General features: G+C 40.4%; 1 protein-coding gene across 6 annotated transcripts in view; it reads left to right on the top strand.

Annotated features, from left to right (window-relative positions):
* The window catches only part of MARK3 (microtubule affinity regulating kinase 3), a 108,197-nt gene that overhangs the window by 61,709 nt on the left and 22,766 nt on the right, over nt 1-23,722 (top strand). For 4 of the 6 annotated variants that reach the window (XM_060095583.1, XM_060095581.1, XM_060095580.1 and 1 more), the window contains exons 4-12: nt 5,210-5,258; nt 7,201-7,266; nt 11,974-12,044; nt 16,711-16,767; nt 18,801-19,037; nt 19,203-19,322; nt 19,563-19,662; nt 19,980-20,092; nt 20,586-20,739. In XM_060095583.1, coding sequence (XP_059951566.1) covers nt 5,210-5,258; nt 7,201-7,266; nt 11,974-12,044; nt 16,711-16,767; nt 18,801-19,037; nt 19,203-19,322; nt 19,563-19,662; nt 19,980-20,092; nt 20,586-20,739 — 967 coding nt within the window. The remainder of the gene's footprint in view (nt 1-5,209; nt 5,259-7,200; nt 7,267-11,973; nt 12,045-16,710; nt 16,768-18,800; nt 19,038-19,202; nt 19,323-19,562; nt 19,663-19,979; nt 20,093-20,585; nt 20,740-23,722) is intronic. The other 2 variants (XM_060095584.1, XM_060095582.1) reach the window with 1 other exon arrangement.

The following is a 23,722-nucleotide window of genomic DNA, read 5'->3' as shown; positions in this document are numbered from 1 at the left end:
TGAAAAGGAAGAGTAAACTCTCTTCTTGTTAACAGTCCTCAGAATACAGCAGTTTTCTTTTTCAGTAATTCCCCTTTTGTCAAAAAACACTTTTCTCTGTTCATTCTCCACCTTTTTCTTAAAATTCAAATTAATTGGAGGAGAGGAGATAGATACTACAGTTGTGATTCAGAGTTCAAAGGACAGATAAAAGTATAGAAGGCAAAGTCTTCATCTACCCCTTGACTTCCATCCATCCAGGTCCCTGCCCTGGGGCCACCAGTGGCATCAGTTTCTATTTGTTCTTCTAGAGGTATTCTGTTTATAGAAAAGCAAAGACTTTTTTTTTTTTTTTTCACATCAGAGCATTTTGACAGTTCCTTCTCCACGAACTCTTTGGGCTTTTGCTAGGCTCTCTCCCTCAGTTTTGTCTGAGAGGGTCTTTGATTTGTTCTTTTGTTCAGCAGAGGTGCTGTGATCAGTGTGGTAAGTGAAACAAAGGGACATAATGAGGAAAAAAGCAGGTACATCATCCTTCTCTCTTTCCTTCATGAAGTACCCCAGAGATGTTCCAGGGTATGGGAAGCTGGTTACAAACAGAGGTTTGTGACCCCACTTGTAGGTCTGTGGTAGGCATTAGATTCCAGTGTCTGGATTTCATTCTGTCACTCTGGCTGCCTTTTCTGAGTCTTCACTGTGGGCCTCAGCTCTCTTCTCTCTGAAATGCTTGTTCGTTGATGATTCTGTTTTTTCATTTTACAGTTAGGTGGTGTCATTTCCTTCCAAGGATACTATCCCTATGCTAATAATTCTACAAAATTTATCTCTAGCCCAGACTTCTTTCCTGAGCTTCAGACCCAAATACTAAGTACCATGCTTTGCTTTCAGTACCCTCACTTAACTGCCCCTCACATGGCATGTCCAAAGCCAGACTCACCTTCCTTGCTGCAGCTTGAGTCTTCTCTGTCTCAGAGTGGCACCCAGATTCACAAACTTGGGTGTCAGCTTCAACTCTGCCTCCCTCTCCCTTACCCCCTGAATGCTTCTTACCTGTATCTCCTTCTCTTCATCCAAGGCAGCTAATAATTACTCACAATCTTGATTTATAGTTCACCTCTTTCCTAGTAAAGAAAAGGTGGGCGATTATATTCCTGTCCATTCTTTCTAACACATGAGTTGTCATCCAGCGTGTCACTCAGCTGCCATGAAAAGCACAGGCTCTCAACCTTTGGCCTGGTCATTCTGTCTCATACCTGTATATCTGGAGAAGCAAGTCTGAACACTTTGGTCATGATGATTTAGATCACAGTTTAATGACTATGGTAACATCTCACCCCACCCTCTGCTGTCTCTTATATGCTCATTTTATTTTTATATCAGTTGGTAAAATTGTTTTTTCCCAAGGATAATTCCTGTACATGCTCAGTACAGGCTTTGGGGACATTTCTTTACTCTGTAGTTCTGTAGGCTTAGTGTGTTTAGTGTTCTCGTCACCAGGGTCCGTGTCTTTGCCTTTAGAGATGTTTGTTCTCCTATCTACCAGTTCCTAAAGGACATAAAAATGGGAAGATGTGTAGAGGGTGGAGATCAGTTGATGAGGAGAGAACTCTTTCACTTTACACATTTCTGTGTTATTTCATTTTATTTTTTACAACTAGCATCTGCATACGGTTGAAAGGGAATGTAGAGAAATAAGATAGTAGAAATAGGTGAACATCTTATTTAAATGTCCTTTTATAGTAGCAAAACTTTAAAAAATATGTTGTACAATCCTAGTAGGGACTTTGCTTAAAGTTCATGTTTTCTTTTCAATAAATTATTTATATCCAAATTTATCTTCAGCCATCAGGTTCACAGTTGATACAAATAAATGAAATCTCTGGCATTTTAACCATATATGCAAATTGTCAACTTTTTAAAAAATTCTGTGCCAGTACCCACCTGTTGCTCTGGATTTTTCTGTATTGCCAGCTTGTAATCTGTCGGTTGTTTTACTTGTACATTTCAAAGGTGGCTGCTTGGACTCATGAGATGAGTGTGGACTCTGGAGTCAGACACCTCAGACTCTGGGCTGCAGCACGTGTTAGCTGAGAGAACTTGATCGAGTTTCTTAACTTTCTTAGTCCTCCTCTCCTGTACATTGGAGATGATCGTAGTCACCTGACAGAGTTGGGACAATTAAGTTAGAGGCTCATAGACTTGAAGCATCTAGTGCTGAGCTTCAGCCAGAGGTGACACTTGATCACTATTAGCTTTTTGCTTCCTCTCCCCACCCCCTTTGATTAGCTTGGTATAGAGTTTATGACCTCATTTCTTCCTGACGTATAATTCTGATAGGGGTGGGCGTGTGAAGTGACTTTGGCAATACCCTGACACCGTCCTGCTGGGGAGCCTTCGGCTCTTCTTTCTACAGCGTAAGCTCGTACCACTCATCCTGCTGCCACTCGCCTTTCCTCTGTGTTCACAGCGCAGCCCTGGGTGTCACCTCTGCTGTGTGTGACTCAGGGAGTTTCAAACTTCAGTGTGTTACCGGTGGTGTACGACTACTCTCTAAAAATTACTCCAAAACTTAGCAACTTAGAACCGTGTGTCATCTCACAGTTTCTGTGAGTCATGTGTTTGGGAGTGACTTAGTTGGATGGTTCTGGCTCAGGTGCTCTCAAGACATTTGGAGTGAGAGCCACAGATGCAGCATCCAAAGATTTGATGGGGGCTGGTGTGTCTGCTTCCAAAAGGCCCTCTCACCTGGCTCTCGTCCAGGGCCTGCAGTTCCTCACCAGCTGTGGGTATGAGTCCTCATTTCCTTGCCATCTGGGCCTGTCCATTGAGGTGCTCAGTGTGCTCACGACATGCAAGGAAGTGATCTGTGAGAGCAAGGAGGGAGTCCCCGCGCCTTTTACGACCTAGTCGGACTCTGAAGTCCCCTCACCATCGCCTCTGCCTTACTCTGTTCATTAGAAGCAAGTCACTCAGTGCAGCCCCCACGCAAAGGGAGGGGTATTAAGTTCTGCCTTTTGAGGGGAGGATTGTCAAAGGATTTGTGGACCTGTTTGAAAACCACCGCACCTGGGGTGGTGGTTGAAAGGTGAGATTCTCAAGGCCCATTTCAGATCTAGTGATGGGTAGAGCCCAGGAACCTACAGTTTGCACAAACACCCTAATGATTCTGATGCTGGTGGCCTGAAGCCCACACTTGGAAACCCACTGCTCTGCCAGATGGATCACTTGGTCTTCTTTAAATAGGCTTAATTGGTTGCACCTCCCTGTCTTTGCTCACATACATGGAGCACACATAGCCAGCCCATTTTCAACTACATAAATCCAGTTACCTCCATGGTGCCCACTACCCCAGACATAAGTGAGCTCTCCCTCCCTTGAATCCCCGTAGAGTTACATTTTGTTCCCCTGCTCTTTGGTTCTAATCACTTCGGTTCTGATGTTTTAGTGCCGCACTGCTAGTGGGATTTAAAAAACAGTCGCTTTCATTTGACCTCTCTCGCCAGCAGAACTACGACAACCCTGTGATAGGCATTCTGCTACTCAGGATTTCAAAGCAGTGTGGTCATTAGAATGCTGAGGAGCCTGGCTCAGACCACACTTCTTGGTAGTTAGTGCTTTCCTGCAGGCATTTGTCAAACAAATGAGTTCCTGTTGCGGGCCAGGTTTGGATTCAAGGATGCAGTAGTGAAGGGAGACAGACGTGCTCCCTGTGGATGAGGACACAGCAGTGAACTGGTCAACAGAAATGTATTATCAAAACAGTCTAGGAAGGAAGTAAACAGATTGCTATGATGTAAAACAAAGGAGACCTACTTAGATGAGGTTTTTAGAGAATCTGCCTGAGTCTTGAAGGATGAAAAGGAAAAAGACTCTAAGGAAGGAAAGAGCTTAGTATGTTCTAATATCTGAGAGAAATCAGGGTGGCTGGAGCTGAGGTTGGAGGGTAGGCAGAGGCTGCCATGGTCAGGGTTTCATTCTAAATGCAGTGTCCTAAGCTGTGTTAGTATGATATCCAACTTGGCACTCTTCTAATTTAGCATTTGTAGAAATAACTGGGAGGTTCAAATTATAGCTACAAGTCCAACTATGATGGATTGGAAAATGAGATTCCTGTGTTAGCTTGACAGAGGGAAATTAAGAAAGAACTCAAGCCTGAATGGTTGTCAGGGAGGCTATCTTCTCATCTCAGAACAGAAAATGTGGGAATGACCACAACAGCAATAGGAAGTATTTATGTTGGAGATAAAAGTGCTCCTGCCTTTAGGGATGATCCAGTATTCTAGACAGGAAGGCTCTTCATCTTGATTACATGTTTTTAAGCTCTGAGCTGTCTGTAGGTCAGATACCATGCCTTTCAGCTGTTAGCTGCTGATTCAGTTCTAGATCAGACCTGGTGGACGAGGACAAGCGCAGGGAGAGCCCCAACTTCCTTTTCCCATAGCCAGCTGCTGCTCGTTTCCCAAACCGCTTTCCAACCTTGCCTCCTGTAGGCTGTATAGTATACTGGGTGCTGGGAGACTGGTTCTGGCCATATTCCCCATGGAAAGATAGTAGGACCTTGGAAGATCTTTTCCTCTCTTTTTCTGGTTTCCATTTGTTTGCAGGAGGGTTGTATAAGATGACCTCTAAAATTCTGTTATTTTCTGAAATCTCATATTAGCCCAGGCCCTAATGCTGTGACCCGCCTCTGAACTCACAGCATGTGTTTGTGCTACAATTTACTATTTCCCCTTATTCTGTGTGATGCGTAGTCAGCTTGAAGTGGTTTTATTCAAAATCTTCTTATAGAATTACTTGGAATTATCATGATGCCGTTCATTGTGACTATACAAGTTTTGATTTGCAGAATTAGAACCCCTAGGTAGTTATTGAATCAGACTAAGTCTAATCACAAACTATTCCTGCTTAAATCTGATTTCTGTGTTCAAGATAGCAAAATATAATTCAAAGTATAATTCACAATAGCAAAATATCGTCCTCTTCTGGGACCTCTGCTTTTTCATAAGATAAAATTAAAGTATTTAGTATTAGGTAACAAAACTACTTCATAATTACCCTGGATTTCCATTTCTTAGATGTGGACTACTAAACATTATCAGTGAATCAGTTATCTAAGAGAAAATTTACATTTATATTGCAACCATGGAATATAAATATATCTTCATTAAATATATATATATAATGTTTAATAACCTGTGTTGGGGGAATTGTGTGTGTGTTTGTTTTTTAGCTCTTCAGAGAAGTAAGAATAATGAAGATTTTAAATCATCCAAACATAGGTACTTTCTGCTTTCTTAAATACTTTTGGGTCTAAATGCATTCTTGAAAGTATGTCATAAAGCTAAACATATATTCCAGGAGTGACAGGAGATTTCTTCCCTTCTCCCAGCCCAGATATACTTTTAGAATATATATGTGTATATATATAGTGATCATTTTTGTTAACTTTTTGAAATTACTAAAGATAGGTTAAAAGATTAATGTAAAGCTTTAATTCAGTAGAAACATATGTAATCAGATTATAATTTTCTAATTTTTAATATATTAGAAAATGTCATAATTGTACTTAATTTATAGATAGAGAAGAGGGAATTATAGTAAGTTAGAGTTACGATTTTCAAAGGTGTAAAACTTTCTGCTCTAGCTGTGTTCCCAAGAAAATACTGGTACATTGAATCATATTTTAAAAGACATAGGGAACTAGCTAGCCAACTCTGGATTTCAAATTCCAACTTCCCACCAAAAAAATACTGCCAATAACTAGCTAACTTAAACCTTTTTGTTTTGTTTTTTAATTACTTATGTTGTATGCTGATTAGAGTTCTCTGTACTTACTACTAAATGACATATCTTGGAAAATATAAATTTCTAAAATTTAAATTCCCATTGGATTAAAATAGTTTACACAGAAGAGCCAATATTTGCATTGGAATTTTATTTTATTTTATTTATTTATTATTATTATTTTTTTGGCCGGGCCACGTGGTTTGTAGGATCTTAGTTCCCTGACCAGGGATCGAACCCCAGCCCCCTGCAGTGGAAGCTAGGAGTTCTAACCACTGGACTTCCAGGGAATTCCCCTTGCATTGGAATTTTAGAAAGCTGTTATTTATATGTTGATGGTTTACCAGCATATATGCCTTAAATTTCTTTAAATAATTTTTCTTAACAGCCTGAACATATATCATCTTAGAAATGATATGATACTTTTATTCACCAGTTCGACAAACACATCCAGTACTGTGTAAGGTACTTTATTTGATCTAATACTCTGTGTTAAAGCATCAGAAAATAACCCACAATATAAGAGATTAGCATTCTCCCTCCCTGCTCCCTTTTTTGCTAAATTTAATTGTAAAGTATGTATTACCAAAGTACATACAGGAGATAGTGATTTGATAGCTTGAGAGATTAACTTCAGTTTCATTTAAAAATTTTATATTTCTGATTGATTTGTTATGGTTTTATGAATTAGCAGTAATAGAAATATTATTTGTATCTGTAACAAGAGACTGCTATAGTAGTCACACTGACCCATTGAAAATAATTCTTTTTAAAAAGTTCTTTTCAATTATTTATAGTATAATCCCTTCTACTTTGCCATCTCTGGCTTTAGAATAGAAACAAAGGAACCTCCTTAGGAATTCCCTGGCAGTCCAGTGGTTAGGACTCCACACTCTCACTGCCAGGGGCTCAGGTTGGATCCCTGGTCGGGGAACTAAGATCCTGCATGGCACAGCCAAAAAATAAATTAAAAATGAAAAAAAATACATCTTTAAGATAAAGAAAAGAAACAAAGGGACCTTGTTCTCTGAGAATTGTGATAAGTTTCCCAAGCAACAGAAGTCTCAAGCCTTATATGTATCCTAAGCCATAATGACAAGTGAATGGACTTGCACTTCTAGGAATAGAACAGATATAGACGTAATACAGGATGAAATGAGAGCAGATACACTTCACTAGACTGCTGAGTGCATCCTGAAGTTACACCGTTTGAGCACCCAGAAACTATGTTTATTTTTATGGAATTCCATGTTTTTATAAAATCTTTTCTGCTGTTGTAATATATTATAAATTTTCCTAAAAGATTTTTGTAGCGGGCCAGCTATTAAAATCTTTAACAGGAAAAAGTTACTTTTTGTAGTTATAGTTTATATGTACATAGTACTGTGCATGTGGACATTTGTTTCTTTTTCTCCTGTATCTTCTCCCCTCCCCTAGTGAAGTTATTTGAAGTCATTGAAACTGACAAAACACTCTACCTAATCATGGAGTATGCCAGTGGAGGTAAGAAATTTATAAATTGTTTTTCTTTCTTTCTTCCCTTTTAGAAGAATACACAACCACACAGCCCACACGGATAATTGTTAAAGTTTCATTTAACATTCAGAATCATAATACACTAGGATGAGAATCAGGAAGGTTTATTCCTAGCAGTTCTGTGGGTTGCTATTAAGTGTTTCATTATTCACATCATTAATTGATAATATGCAAATACTTGGATTTTTTTATTATGATATAACATAAAATTTACTCTTTTAACCATTTCAAGTATATAGTTCTGTGGCATTAAGTACATTCACATTGTTAACCATTATCATCATCCATCTTCAGAACTTTTTCATTTTCCCAAAATGAAACTCTGTCTCCATTAAACAGTAACTCCCCATCCTCCCTCCACCCAGCCCCTGGCAACCACCATTCTGCTTTCTTTCTGTATGAATTTGACTACTCTAGGGACCTCATATGAGTGGGATCATACAATATTTGTCCTTTTGTGACTTCCTGTTTCACTTAGCGTAATGTCCTTAAGGTTCATCCATTTAGTAGCCTGTGTCAGAATTTCTTTCCTTATCAAGGCTGAATAATATTCAATTGTGTATATATAGCACATTTTGTTTGTTCCGGTACTTGAATTTTCAAAAATATCAGTGCATTAGCCTATTTGAAATAAATGTGTACTGCATGTTAGATGGACGTCTTTATCAGATTTTTATGTCATTGGTGTCCGTCATTTCCCAAGGCCAGAAATGGTGGTCACCGTGTTTATGGTTAGACTTCCCTAAAATAAAGATTAAGGACTGGTAATTATTTGCCTATAAGGTTGTATACATGTAGACACTTTTATGAAATGAATGTATATCGCTGTTATCTTTTACAAAGATTCTTATTTTAGGGTTATGGTTGGGCTATGCTTGTAGTTTTTGGACTGTGTGTGAGTTTTCATTATTTGTGAAAGGCAGAAGCTTTCTTGTTTGTGTGTTCCCTGTCTCTAGCATAGTGCCTGGCACATAGCAGATACTCAGCAAATAAGAATTGAACTGAATTAATTAAATTATAAACTACTGGAGACATACTCTATTTAACTCTACAGTATAGATTAAATTGTTTTGATTATAGTAGAGTTTTGTTTTGTTAGCACTTTGATCCAGGATGCAGAACCTGGAGACAGAAAGTTGAATCACAGCCTCACTGTGGTGAGTTAACCATTAAATAAAAGATTGTAAACCTGTTGTGGGCAGAGCAGGCACACCCCTGGCACTACTTTTTCATACTCCTAGTTCATTATTAGTTGTGTGTTTCATCTTTTAAATGTGTGGTTTGAGAATTTAGTTGGGATTTTCGCAGTTGAGGAGCAGTAGGAAGAGCTGAAGGTTAATTGTAGAACCATAAGTCTATACGGAGTTTGAATGCTATCTACTCATCTTACGGTTCATAATCATTTCATTTGTGTAGCCACTGCAGTGTACAAGTGCTTTTTTCTCTTACCTGGTCTCCTTTGACTTTCACAATGCCTCGGTGATGTGGCCAGGCGGTGAGCGATGGGCTTTTACCCTTGAGGAAATGGAGGCTGGGAAATCTCACTGTGGTCATGTTGCCAGGCCTGGAGCCCAGCCTTCCGACACCATATAGCCTCTGCTGATTGGTCAGTCAGTCACGGCTTTCCGTTCCCATCTATTTTAGGTACCAGGGTCCTAGAGATTGCTCTTTGTAGGAGAAGTCAAAAACATCTGAGAAGTGTCCATCCAGGAAGAGGATGGACTCCAGAAAAGACAGACATGGAGTCAGTCCAGCCAGTGCCTCTCATTGGCAGTGTGACCTCATAAGTTACATGTCTCTGAGCTTCTTACTGGGCATGGGAGCACAGCCCTCCTTTGAGGGCTCGGTGCCATTGCTTAGCATTATAACAGCACTGATTGGTGGTGGTGGTGGTTTATTGGCTTGGGCCATTTGTTTTAATCAGCTCAACAAAGCACCATCTCCAGGGCAGCTGTTTTATTGTTGATACATGTGCCATTTTGAACAACAAACGTTTCATTAAATTGGCTACCTAGGGACTTCCCTGGTGGTCCAGTGGGTAAGACTCTGTGCTCCCAATGCAGGGGGCCCAGGTTCCATCCCTGGTCGGGGAACTAAATCCCACATGCATGCCACAGCTGAGAGTTCGCATGCTGTAACTAAGAGTCTACATGCCACAACCAAGAAGCCTGCATGCCGCAACTAAGACCCCACGCAGCCTAAATAAATAAATAAATAAATAAATAATTTTTAGAAATGGCTGCCTGCTCCTCCCCCGCCTCGTATTTTTCAATTTGGTACAATCATGGAATTTTAGAATTGGAAGGAATCTTAGAAGTCATCCAGGGCAATTGCCTGATTTTTACAGATGAACCTAAGGCTCTGAATGGTTGTTCTATGCCAGTGGTTTCATCACTGGTTATAGTGGCAGGACCTGAACTAAAACCAAGGGCCTTCTGAACTGTCCTGTCCTGTGTCCTTTCATCAACCACATGGGCCGTGACCTGAGCAGGGAGAGCCACTGTTTGCAATTTTTTCTCCTAATAAATAATAGCCTTTAGAGGTTTTCAATTCAGCTGCTTAATCTGAGTGTTAATGCATTTTTAATAAGGGGAAAAATAAAGAGATCTGGGTTGTATTCCTGGTTTATAACTTAGAGACTGTGAGTTTATGGTTCCAAAATCTCTTAACAGGTTTATATTGCATTTGAATTTTAAAATATTTTAAAATTATATTGACAGACTTGGACTTTATCTGTGTGACTCTACAACTACTGGGTTTAATCCATTACGTTTTTCTAAAAAGTCAAAACTGTTCCATATGTTATGCACGCATCTTTGTCTTCACTTTTTAACCACTTGTTTTGACATAGTGTATTATTCTGCAAATAGAAATGTCATTCTCATAGAAAATACTGACATTTTACTGAGCTGATATTTAATTTTATAATTCATCATAGTTAAATGAATTGTGTAGTGTAAATTAACAATAGGTAATTCCTTTTAAAAGATCATTAGGTAGTCAGTGATAACTTCAAAATATTTATACCCATTTAATATTTTAAAATTTATTCAAATTTAGGGCTAAAAGTTTAAGTCAGAGATATTAATGTACAGTTCAGAATAACCTCTTCCTCAAAAATATTTAAGTCCTGAAACTAAGCACTTTTTAAGTATCAAAATATTTTAGTTAACTGTTGTCACTAAGCTGATGGAAATATTCTTTATTTGTATGAAGTAAATGTGATTTTTTTTCCCCAAACACATTTTATATCCAATTTGCTAAATTAGTACTCTTTGTTGATTTCAGAGGTGTTTCTTTATTCCAAATTGATAAGCAATTGGCAGTACTGATAGGTTCCTTGAAATGTCACTTCTCTTCCCTGAGGAATTAATACTGTGTAAACTACCACCTAGACGTCCACCAGTGAGTTCTGTTGGCTTTTCCTTTGCACTGTGTCCTGAATCTCCCCACTTGTCACCACCACGGCCGTTTCCCGCTCTCGGCCCAGCCACCCTCTTTCTTGTCCTGAATACTGTGCTCTCCCCAGTCGGTTTCCCGGTCCCTTCCTCAGCCCTAACCCTCTTCTCCCTCTAGCAGCCAGAGTGATCCTTCTAAGAAGCCTGTCACTTCATATTCTCCTCTGCTTCTCCTCTCACTTAGAACAGCCTCCACAGGACTCCTCTTGATCTCGCTTCTCCTACCATCTCTGTGCTCGTTCACTCCTCCCTTTTCCCTTGTTCACGCTTCTCCAGCCTCGTGGCCTCCTTGCTCTTGTCTCTGTCTAGAATCTTTCTCCCAGATAACTAGTGTCCACTCCCTCACAGTAGTCAGTGCAATGCTTACACACACAAACACACTTCCTGTTTCTTTCCCCTGACTTTTCTCCACAGTACTTTTTATCATCTGATATACTGTATATTCATTTGTTTATTATCTGTCTACCCCCTCCTAGAGTGTAAACTCCATGAGGAAAAGGACTTTGCTTTGTTCACTGCTGTGTTTCCCCAGAGCCTAGAACGCTTCTCAGCAGTTAGTAGACACTCGATAATTATTTGTTGAATGAATGAGTATATTCAGGAAATGCTTTTTTGTCATGGTCCTATAGTGAAGACATCTTCTTTTAACACAAATAACTTAACCATTTTAACTTTCACTTTTCATTACCAAGTTTTTATTAAAGCATACTGGAAACATAACCTTTAAAATAAAAGGTGTATAATTTAAACATATGAGAATTTAATGTTAAGGCTTATCTTTAGCTTAAAAGATTTTATCTATAAACTTTGCCTATAGTTAAGGCTAAGTTAGTTCAGATTCCACATATTTCTGTTTATCTTCATACCTATATTTTAAAAATTAAAATTAGAGCGGGCTTCCCTGGTGGCGCAGTGGTTGAGAGTCCGCCTGCCGATGCAGGGGACACGGGTTCGTGCCCCGGTCCGGGAAGATCCCACATGCTGCGGAGTGGCTGGGCCCGTGAGCTATGGCCACTGAGCCTGCGCCTCTGGAGCCTGTGCTCCACAGCGGGAGAGGCTGCAACAGTGAGAGGCCTGCGTACCACAAAATAAACAAATAAATAAATTTTAAAAAATTAATATTAGAGCATTGCTAAAAGTGAAACATTTTCAGTTTATGGGAAAGTTAATGCTCAGAAGTAGGACTTCTGCTTACTTTTATTTCTCTCAATTATAGGTGAAGTGTTTGACTATTTGGTTGCACATGGAAGAATGAAGGAAAAAGAAGCAAGATCTAAATTTAGACAGGTATGGATTGCTGCACCTTTAATTTATTGATTTAATACGTTTTCTTGCTTAAACTCTAAAGCAAACAAGTGTTTGCCTCTATAAATGTCATAAGGCCCATAGGCCGGATCAGGCTTTGGCCATTCAGTTCAACACAACAAAAATTGATTAGTTTATTTAGTGCTTTCATGCCTAAGGCACTGTGCTAGAGGCAACCATGGGTTCTAGTTCTAGCTTTGTAATTGAAATTTTAGCCCCACTTTTTTTTTTTTAGTCCCACTCTTAACCTTAGTTTTTTGACAGTTGAGCCTTAAAAAGCAAGAGCCTTGCAGACACTTGAGATTGCATTAAAGAAAACCATTTCCAAGTTTTTAGCAAGAAGTGGCACAATCCCAAAATTCATTATTAGTTTTGTCTTACATAAGCCAAAACCAAACAGAACTTAACCTGTGAATTAATGGCTTACCTTCTTGCTTGTTTTACCCCGTGGCCTTAAAGAGACATTCATTTTAATAAATAGGTTTTAAGCATAAAGGTGACTTAACTCTCTAATAACAATTACTATTTTTGATTGATCATTACCTGCTAAATATTGGGATAAGTGCTTTACCTACATTAATGTAAATCTTGGAGCAGCCTTGTGAGTAAAGAGTATTATGCCTGGGGCTTCCCTGGTGGCGCAGTGGTTGAGAGTCCGCCTGCCAATGCAGGGGACGCGGGTTCATGCCCCGGTCCGGGAAGATCCCACGTGCCGCGGAGCGGCTGGGCCCGTGAGCCATGGCCTCTGAGCCTGCGCGTCCAGAGCCTGTGCTCCGCAACAGGAGAGGCCACAACAGTGAGAGGCCCGCCTACTGCAAAAAAAAAAAAAAAAAAAAAAAGAGAGTATTATGCCCATTTGCTAAAGATAAGGAAACTGGCACAGGAAGACTACATAACTTGCCCAAAATTTGATGACTGGCAAGTAGGAAAGCTGCCATTGAGTCAGAGACACGTCCTCCGACTGCAGGACTAAAATCCTTCATCATTATGATGCGGTCTTCCTTAGATTAGGAATCAGCCAACTCCTTCTGTGAAGTGCCAGATAGTAAGTATTTTAGGCTTCGTAGGCCATACAGTCTGTTGCAACTATTTAACTGTGCTGTAGTAGCACAGAAGCAGCTTAGGCAATATGTGAATAAATACACTCATATGATTGTGTCCCAATGATACTTTTATTTGCAAAAACAAGTGGTGGGCCAGATTGAGCCTACAGACCATAATTTGCCCACCCCTGATTTAGATTAAAGGAAGGAGCAGGTACTTTATTACTTCTAAATTAACGCTGTCCTCCCATAGTTTTAAGTTCTGTATTTAAATGGCAATATAGCCTCATTTCTCTCAGAACCTTTAAATGTTTGTTTTATTAACATTTAAGGTTGTTAAGGTTGAAGTATAGATAGGAGTCTTTAAGGGTTTCACAATATTTAGAAAGGCAAGTTTAACCGATTTTCAAGATTTCTCTTAACAGTTGCCTCTTTTGATTTGCTTAGTCTAGTGTTTACAGTTAAGGACTTACAAATAAATTTCTGAACTTTTGCTGTTGCTTAAATTTAATTTGATTTAAAAGTACTAATGGTACTTTGAATTAAAACCTGTTAGATATCAAAGTTGAAATTGACTTTGGCCATCATTTAAATTCTCTGATCCTCAGTTTTTCTAGCTATAAAAAGAGGAAGTTATACTTGATTAATTCTGAAATCCTTTCCAGTTCTGATATCATTTTATCCTGTGGTCTATGGAAGGAAGCTCAAATTTCTCTTTATTACAAAACAAGTCTGTTTGGCCCTTTCCATAACTGTACTCTTAATTTTTATAAATTGGCCACCTAAAAGTCAAGATTTTTTTGCCTCGTAAAACTGAAATTCCTTCCCACTCAGCTGAATCTATCTGACTTGCAAATGTTTATGCAAATATGATTTATTGACTGCGAGGAAAAGGCTCTTGCCAGCCGACAACAGCAGGTTTGAGCCTGGACTTTCTCCAGGGAAGCAGTTCAGTGCTTAGACCTGTCCTCTCTTCGTCCATCTCCTCCCATCCCCCAGGTGGGGTCTGACTTGTCAGGGATACTTGGACATTTATCACACAGCTTCTTATCTTAATTTCCTGCAGAAATTCTGAAGCATTATTGGGGGCACCTGTTAGTTGGTCCAGGAAAGAGAGTTTATGTACTTGTACAATTACTGGCTTGGTTCACAGTGCTTACAATTAATGTAATCTTTTCTCCTGCCACAGTGTTTCCTTAAGTCCACTTACTAAACCTGGAAGGATCAGGCATATTGGTGCTTCCACTTTTCTCTCTTTCTAATTGCCATGCCTTCCAAAAGTTCATGTCATAGTTACTTTGATGAAATAAAAAGTTTTCCTATTTATTACAAAGAGAAAGGTGTGCCACACACAGAGTACACTATGCTTGATCTGTTTTCTGTCAGAAATAGGCCCTTCTTTCCATATGCATCAGCAGATGGCTTTCCCTCTTCCCATTTCCTTCCCCACTCTCATCCTTGTTACTGTTTATGCTGTTCTAATTTATGCTGGCTGAGCTCTCATTCTTTTCAAAGAGAGAGAAGAGGTTCCTGGCTCCGCCTTCTTCCCTCAGCTCTTTCTGGGTGGGTTGCTGGTGTTGCTGCCTGTGTTCTTTCATGTGTTGCTGGAAGTGAATTAGGCGTGCATTCTTATTTCACCTGGGAAACATCTGGGTTGTCAGCCTTCTTTGGAAATAACTGCTTTTACCTTAAAAGCAGAACGCAAAAAAGCAATAATTGAAAGTTGAGTACTTTCAGGTTATTGTGGCATCAGGTTAGCTTTGAGCTGTTTGGAAGTAAAAGAAGAGAAATTCTCTTTGAGAAAGGGTAGGACATTGTCACATCTGGTTCGGAAGCAGAATTTGAAAATAACCTATGAGAGAAATCTCAATATGGGGGCCGGGTTGGGGGGAACAGGGAAAATTTGATCAGGCAGAAGTAAGGTAAAATTTACCGATGTCCTTCCTAGGCAATAAACCTGTTACTTTGAGGGAAACAAATCTATTGATATTTCACTGTCCCAGTTTTCATGCTGACAGAATATAGAACAGCGTAATTGTTAACAGATGCTCTTAAAACTGATATTTTGGCATTGGAATTTGTGTACCTTTAGTTGATTTTGAGTGGGCTGGTCTTCTGCATATGCACTTTATAAAGTATGAAGCTGCTTAGTGAAGCCCTGATTTTGGCATCATTCCCACCCTAACCCCAGCCCAGCTTATCCTTGCTGCTAATTCTGAACCAAAATAGCAACCAATAGAACAGCCCTCTCTGAGTTTTTGTGTCCAGTGTAGTTACATGCATGTTGCTTACAACAAAGTTGATGATGATTTGGAGAAACAAGCAGTATTTTCATTATAACCCCAGTTTTATAGATGTGTAATCTTATTTATTTATTTATTTACTTACTTACTTATTTACTTACTTACGTACTTACTTACGTACTTACTTACGTACTTACTTACGTACTTACGTACTTACGGACGGTATGCGGGCCTCTCACTGTTGTGGCCTCCCCCGTTGCGGAGCACAGGCTCCGGACGCGCAGGCTCCGGACGCGCAGGCTCAGCGGCCATGGCTCACGGGCCCAGCCGCTCCGCGGCATATGGGATCCTCCCAGACCGGGGCACGAACCCGTATCCCCTGCATCGGCAGGCGGACTCTCAACCACTTGCGCCACCAGGGAGGCCCTAATCATATATATTTAAATACACATATGTAATACCAAAGTAGAGACTAGTGGCAAATGCACCAGAATAACAGGAGATGTCACCTCTATTTGCTGGTTATAAAAGCATATTGTTGTATGTACTTTTCTGTATTCCCTAAAGTTTTTATAATAAGAATATAAAAGTTGTATAATTAGACAAGGAGACTTAAAAATTGCTAGTAAGTGTGAAATTTCAGTAGAGCAGTTATTTAACAGTACCAATCAGGGAATTCCCTGGCAGTCCAGTGTTTGGGACTCCACACGTTCACTGCCGAGGGCCCAGATTCAATCCCTGCTCGGGGGACTAAGATCCCACAAGCCGCACAGCGCGGCCAAAAAAATAATAATAATAACAGCACTAATCACAGGAGTAATCAAAAGTTGGCTAAATGGAAGCACATCATTTGCTGAGAGTAGGAGGGATTCTTCTTGATAAAGCACATCATAGTTTTCGTTGTTTGTAGTTCACACACATCACAACATTCATCCTTCCAGTTTACGGAAGAGGAAGCTGGTCCTCAGAGAAGTGAAGTCAGTTTTGCTGTCCTTGAACCTACATTAGCCAAAAGGAAGAGAGTGTTGTAGGGACTGGCTGGGGAGAACCAGCCTGGATAAACACCCAGCGCCGATAGTCCATAACTGCCGGCTTGGTTTTGAGTTAACGACGTGGGCATGCAGAAGTTGCACCAGAGCCTTCTGATCTGGGGCAGGGCTCAAGAAGAGATTCTCTCGTTAAAATTAGAAAGAACAGAACAGCCTCACTTAGCTCTTCTTGCACTCACTCTCAGTCTCTCCAAATTGAAAAGTTCAGAGCATGAGAAAATTATATTTAGAGATCCACGCAGACATTGAAGTGAGTGCTCACTGAGTATTCTGCACCAACGATGACTAATAACCTTGCATCTCTCCTGTCCAGATAGTGTCTGCAGTTCAGTACTGCCACCAGAAGCGGATCGTTCACAGAGACCTCAAGGTGAGTCCTAGTGCCCTTCCTAGTGACACTTTCCTTGTGTGTGCTCAGTTCTCCCAGTGCTCATGACTCAAAGGAGGCATAGATTAGACTGTGTTATTAAATTTTTTAAAAAATCCTAAGATATATTTTACATTTCAATTAAGGCGGCTCATAGTTGGTCTCTGGAGAAAAATCATCCTACCACCAAACAGATGGGGGCCTCCAGAAATGCACGCTCTCACCTGGACAGTGTCCGCAGTGCTGCCTGGCATCCTTTTCTGTTTTTCTAGTCAGCATTCTCTCCTGTTAACAGCAGTGGTATTTAAATGAGACCTACTTCACGGTTCTCCACCTCTGCCCACACTCCTGGCATAGGATAAGGTTTCCTATTTCACAGAGAAAATAGAAACACCAGGCAGAAACTCCCTCTTTCCCAGCTGCACCTGCATCCACCCTTAACCTTTCAGGATTTCCCTCTTGTTACAGGACAGCGGGGTGCCTCTGCTGACCCTGCCTCTGTGTTCTGGGTCCTGTGTCCCTCCAGGGGCTGCTTCACTCTGTTTGCTCCCATCTCTCCCTTCTTCATCCGCCCTCTCTCTCTGCTGGCGTGTCACTAGCAGCATGTATAAAAACATGCTCAAGTTTATACCCTCTTTTACCGAAAAACCTCCCCACCCCGATTCCCCTTCCTGGTACACCCTTTTTTTCCTCTTTACCTTCACAGCTGCATTTCTCTAAACACTGTTTAGATTCTCTCTTAACTTGATATTCACTATTTTCTCTCCTCACATAACTGTTATCAGTTTGCTTGTTCTCTGCTCACCCACCCTTGCTGCATTCACATCCACTCCAGTAGCTGCAGTGGCCACCTATATGTTGATGACCCCCAGATCCATTCCTGCAGCCAGAGCTCTCCTCTAGGATTTAGTGTCTAGCTGACAAAAGGACACCTTCACCTCAGCATCCCTCAGGTAGCTCGGGTTCGGCAAGTTCAACACCTAAACTCTTCCTTCCTAAACTTGAATTTTTATTTCTCATTGTGGTGACTGTCCTTCAGGTGCCTCTCTCTCCTTTACTCTGCCGTCCACTCAGACCCCAGGTCTTTTTGCTGCTGTTTCCTGAGTATCACTTGAGCTCACTCTTTTCTGTCCCCACTCACACTCTCCTAGTCCAGACCACCAGCATATCTCATACCTGATTACTACACTAACCTCTTGCCTGGTCTTCCCTGCTTCCAGTTTTGCCTCTTTCTTCCATGTCTGTTTCCTACATTGTAACCAGAATGGTCCTTTAAAAACACAAATAAGATTGTCATTTCCTGGGCTTCCCTGGTGGCGCAGTGGTTGAGAGTCCGCCTGCCGATGCAGGGGACACAGGTTCGTGCCCCGGTCCGGGAAGATCCCACATGCCGCGGAGCTCTATATATCCAGACACTAATATGACACCTGGTGTGTAACTGCCACCTGGTAAATGTTTGTTGAAACAAGTGGAAAAGACTGTGATCTCTATCTTGAATGAAGTTTAGGATGCTCCCTCCTCAATAATAGCCATTATACAGCTTACTTAGCAGTGTTTATGAAATGTGGCTATCCACCTAAAGCGAGTATCTATTTTTTAAAAGCCCCTTGTTCTTAAAAAGCTCTTTAAAGATGTTATTGATCATGGACATTTGCTGTATAATTAGTGCTAGAATCAGTCTTTACAGTCAGGCCTCCATATCCCCGGGTTCTGCATCTGTGGCTAAGGAGGGCTGGCTGTACTATACCGTTTTGTATGATGATGGATTATGGTATCCACAGGGGGTCCTAGAACCAGTCCCCTAAGAAGGCTGAGGGATGACTACACCTCATATCTGTTACTGGTTATTAATGCTGAAAAATGAGGAATTCTGATTTAGCTCCTATTTTTTTTTCTCTAAAAAGAATGTTTTCTTATTCATTAGGGTATATTAACTTTACATCATTACAAAAAGCTTTTGTGAAATGCCTGATTCTGTCACAGTTCTGATTATATTTTGGTTAAATTTCATTTTTGTCTTGGTGTTTTCCCTCTAGGCTGAAAATCTATTGTTAGATGCTGATATGAACATTAAAATAGCTGACTTTGGTTTTAGCAATGAATTTACTGTTGGCAGTAAACTGGATACGTTTTGTGGCAGTCCTCCGTATGCAGCCCCAGAGCTCTTCCAGGGCAAGAAATACGACGGGCCGGAAGTGGACGTATGGAGCCTCGGCGTCATTCTTTACACTCTAGTCAGCGGGTCACTCCCCTTTGATGGACAGAACCTAAAGGTATAAGAAGTGGTTGCATCCATGTTCTTCAGAAAGCTAAAAGGATTTTATAAAATGATAAGAGTTAATGTGTTAACGTTGTTTCAGTGGGGTTCTTGGTTCTTAGGTTCTTTTTTAACCTAAAAGTTGACTCACTAGTTTTCTTTCCTCTCTGCCTCCCCAAAGGAACTGAGAGAGAGAGTATTAAGAGGGAAATACAGAATCCCTTTCTACATGTCCACAGACTGTGAAAACCTTCTCAAACGTTTCCTGGTGCTAAATCCAATAAAACGAGGCACTCTAGAGGTAATCACATAAGTGGAAATAAGGAACAACTTTGGAGCGTCTTTAAAGTATTTTTAGAACTTTGCTTGGTTTGTATGATGTATTGAATATTATCCTGGGGTTTTTTAGGTAATATTGAGACATTTTTTAAAAGTTATCCTTTGGGCCATAATCGATGAAATGTTGAAAATAAACTTTCCTAAATATTGTGATTACCAGAATGTTTCATTTTATGCTGCTAATGAACAGTTCACCTTTCAGCAAATTATGAAGGACAGGTGGATCAATGCAGGGCATGAGGAAGATGAACTAAAACCATTTGTTGAACCAGAACTAGACATCTCAGACCAGAAAAGAATAGGTAATTATTCTGTGCCTGCATGTTGGTGTATGTACAAGTATCATATTTCTGTTTTGATTCATACGTGTATGCCTAAAATGGGGATAATGGGAAGTTAAGCATAAGTTACATGAATCAGCTTATATGTTTTGTCATATTTAGGAACTTATCTGCAGTTTCCTGTAATAGCACTCAGTAACTCAGAAATAAGCCAACTGCCCGTTTATGTTAGAAAATGTGTGATCTTTTGGGTCAAATAAAGGAAATTATTTTACCCTATAACATAATGATTTCTTAACCAAACGAAACACATAAACTATATTATACCCTTCTTTTAGATATTATGGTGGGAATGGGATATTCACAAGATGAAATTCAAGAATCTCTTAGTAAGATGAAATATGATGAAATCACAGCTACATACTTGTTGTTGGGGAGGAAATCTTCAGAGGTAAGAATAATCAGATAAAAACCTACAATATCCTTTTTGTGAATTATTAGCTCATGTAAACTCTTAGGTTTTTTTTAGTGTGTATAACATTTGATAATATTTTTAAATTTACCTTTAAATAACTAACTCCTATGGCTATTATGAGATACTATTTTAACTTTAAGATAATAACCTTTAATAATTTGGCTTCCATTAAGTTAACCTATGGTCATTAGTAGTTTTTAAATGATGTAAAGTATCAGATGAAATAAATAGGGCGTTTTAAGTTTTTTGAGAAAGCCTGGAAGGAAGAACATAAATACTTATCCTTGTGTGAGTTTTTCCAACAGTCAGAAAAATACTTTTGCCTGAGTTTAGGGTTGTCATTTTTGTACACTGATTCTTCTCTCTCAGTGAACTACTTATGAGAGGTTTGTGTATTGTAAGTTTAGTTTCATAATAAACCATTTGGGCTCGTGTTGTGGTTTGCTCTGTTTTTCTCATTTTCTCTTAGCTGGATGCTAGTGATTCCAGTTCTAGCAGCAATCTTTCACTTGCTAAGGTTAGGCCAAGCAGTGACCTCAACAACAGTACTGGCCAGTCTCCTCACCACAAAGTACAGAGAAGTGTTTCTTCAAGCCAGAAGCAGAGGCGGTACAGTGACCATGGTAAGTTTGAGACCATTCCAGTGTGTTCTCTCAGAGTCTCCCGTTAACCAGGAGGCCTCCTAACACCGGGAAGCATCCTTTTGCTTATGGACTACTGGGGTTGGAGTTGCTTGATATCCCTTCTTGACATTGCAGGACAAAGCAGTCCTGCAGGTTCTGGCATATTTATCTCAAGCTCTGATCTCCTTGGTACACTCAGTAAGTTTTTTTTTTTTTTTTTTAATTTATTTATTTTTGGCTCCTTTGGGTCTTCGTTGCTGCGCGCGGGCTTTGTCTAGTTACAGCGAGTGGGGGCTACTCTTCGTTGCGGCGCGCGGGCTTCTCATTGTGGTGGCTTCTCTTTGTTGTGGAGCACGGGCTCTAGGAGCACGAGCTTCTGTAGTTGTGGCTCGCGGGCTGTAGGGCACAGCCTCAGTAGTTAGGGCGCACAGGCTTAGTTGCTCCGCAGCATGTGGGATCTTCCCAGACCAGGGATGGAACCCATGTCCCCTGCATTGGCAGGCGGATTTTTAACCACTGCGCCACCAGGGAAGTCCCTCAGTAGGCTTTTATTGAGTAAGACCTGACTGCGTAGAAGCCTTAGCCACATGTGACTGTTGAGCACTTGAACTGTGGAAATGATTTTCAGTTTTGTCTCAGTTAAATTTATAAAGCCATGTGCAGCCAGTGGCTACCACATTGGACAGCGCAGCCCTGGAAAATGTATAGTATCCCAGTTTTGCCTTAATTGGTTTAAATTTTTGACCTGTGTCTTTCTCAGCCACACTCTAGCTGTTGGTGTGTCTAACCACCCTCACTCTTAAAAGTTTTCACCATAGAAGTGAATATTTCATGAGACTTAAGACCCTAAAAGATATGCTTACCAAACCTGACAGTTATTCTACCTTCAAGGCAGCCCCATTTGTTGGAATCCAGAGACTCTAGTAGGTGTGTGTTTATTCACATAGTATTATTTCCTTTAATTCGAGCGTGCAGGAACCGAATTTATGTTGGCCTGGTCCTAACTTTTAAAAACACATCCTCACATGGAACACCCGTTCATCTCTTTGTTCAGTTCATTCCCCTTCTCTGGACTTTGTCCACCTCCATTCTTTCACCTTGAGATGTGGCACTTGGAATTGCACAGAGTGTTCCAGGTGTCTGCAACTTCGGTCTTGTACCAAAAGTGATGACACTCTGGTTTCCATTTCTCTCCCTGCTGCCACTGCCTCTCTACTTGGTGTGGGCCAAAGCAGCACATTGTCCTGACACTGTCAGTACACTGTCTATTTGTCTGCTATTTTCTAGGGTATAACTGAGAGCTCAGAACCTGTCTGATGCCAGGATTTGTGCAGGTGGCATTTGTAAACCAAGTGTTGATCTGGGTCTCTGTCTCTTGTGTTCATATTAGTTGCTTACAAGGAGGGGTTTTCCGTGTACTGCAGAGCAATTAGCAAAGTGCCTACGTGTTGCTCTAAATCAACCAGTTTAAAGGGAATTGTTCCTAAATCCTGGAAGAAACCTGGTGATGGAGTTTTCTCATGTCCCTTTCCCCAGCTCAGAAAATTTTAGACCTAAGAAGAGCTCACCAAACCCCCATATTAGCAATAAGGAAATAGGGCAAGAGAGCTCACCAGGTCTTCTGAAGTTAAATAGAAGTGGGAACGCCTGAGACAGACCCAGGATTCCTGGCCCCTGGTCCTATGGCTCTGTCCACTAACCCGCCCATTACCTCGTATAGTAGTGCTTTTATAATAATAATCATCCTTCTTTCTTGGAGCCTCTGATATTAAAAAGAAGTTCACAAAAGAATATTTCCAGAAATTCTGTATATAGAAAATCACTGACCCAATTCCACATTCTTTGGGGATGAAGATAGTGATCAGCAAAAAAAAAAAAAAAAAAAAAAGATTTGATTATGCCTCTGGCACTGTTCATTTAAGTGCTGAAAATGAGATAGGTTCCAAATAATAAAATCTAGTAAAGCACAACCACTTGGTACCAAGTGAAGGCAGACAAGCCTGTAGATAGACCAACTTTTAGCTTGCCCTCCCACCCCATCTCATCTCTCCTCTTGTTCCCTACCTCTGGATGCCAATGATTTATATCTGCCTGCTTCTGTAAAATCATAACTTAATTTTTATTTGTGTTTCTTAATTTCAGTCCCATGTGTGAACTCCCCTGTATGTATGTACATTTTTTTCTAGGAAGGGTGATCTTCATCAGATTTTCAAGGGGTTCTTTTATTTAAAAAAAGAAAGAAAAGAAAAGAAAGTGAAGAATCACTGTTCTATTAACCAGTCAGTGGTATTGGGGAGGTTGGTAGTGATCAGAAAAAAAAATAAATTTGCATCCATTTCTCACATCTTATACAAGGTTGGATTCCAATTGGAATAAAGATGTAAATATTAAAAAAAGAAACTGGGGCTTCCCTGGTTGTTCAGCAGTAAAGAATCTGCCTTCCAGTGCAGGGTACTCGGGTTTGATCCCTAGTCGGGGAACTAAGATCCCACATGCTGCAGGGCAACTAAGCCTGCATGCTACAACTACTGAGCCCACGTGCCTCAACTAGAGTGCGCGTGTGCCTGCGTGTCAATGTGCTCTGGAACCTGCACGCCACAACAAAAGATCCAGCATGCTGTAACGAAGATCCCACGAGCCACAACTGAGACCCAACGCAGCCAAAAATAAAATACAAAATATATAAATAAATTAATTAAATAAAAATTATTTTTTAAAAAAATCATATTTTGGGGAATTCCCTTGCGGTCCAGTGGTTAATTAGGACTCTAGGCACTTTCACTGTTGTGGCCCGGGTTCACTCCCTGGTCAGGGAACTAAGATCCTGCAAGCTGTGCGGTGTGGCTCAAAATTAAAAAAGGAAGAAGAAGAAGAAAAATCACATTTTTGCATGATATATCCACACCACAGAACACTACTCAGCAGTAAAAAGGAACAAATTATTGACAAATACAACAATTTGGATGGATCTCAAGGGAATTAT

Source organism: Mesoplodon densirostris, chromosome 4, assembly GCF_025265405.1.
Source record: "Mesoplodon densirostris isolate mMesDen1 chromosome 4, mMesDen1 primary haplotype, whole genome shotgun sequence".
NCBI lineage: Eukaryota > Metazoa > Chordata > Mammalia > Artiodactyla > Ziphiidae > Mesoplodon > Mesoplodon densirostris.
This window is presented reverse-complemented; position numbering and strand designations above follow the sequence as displayed.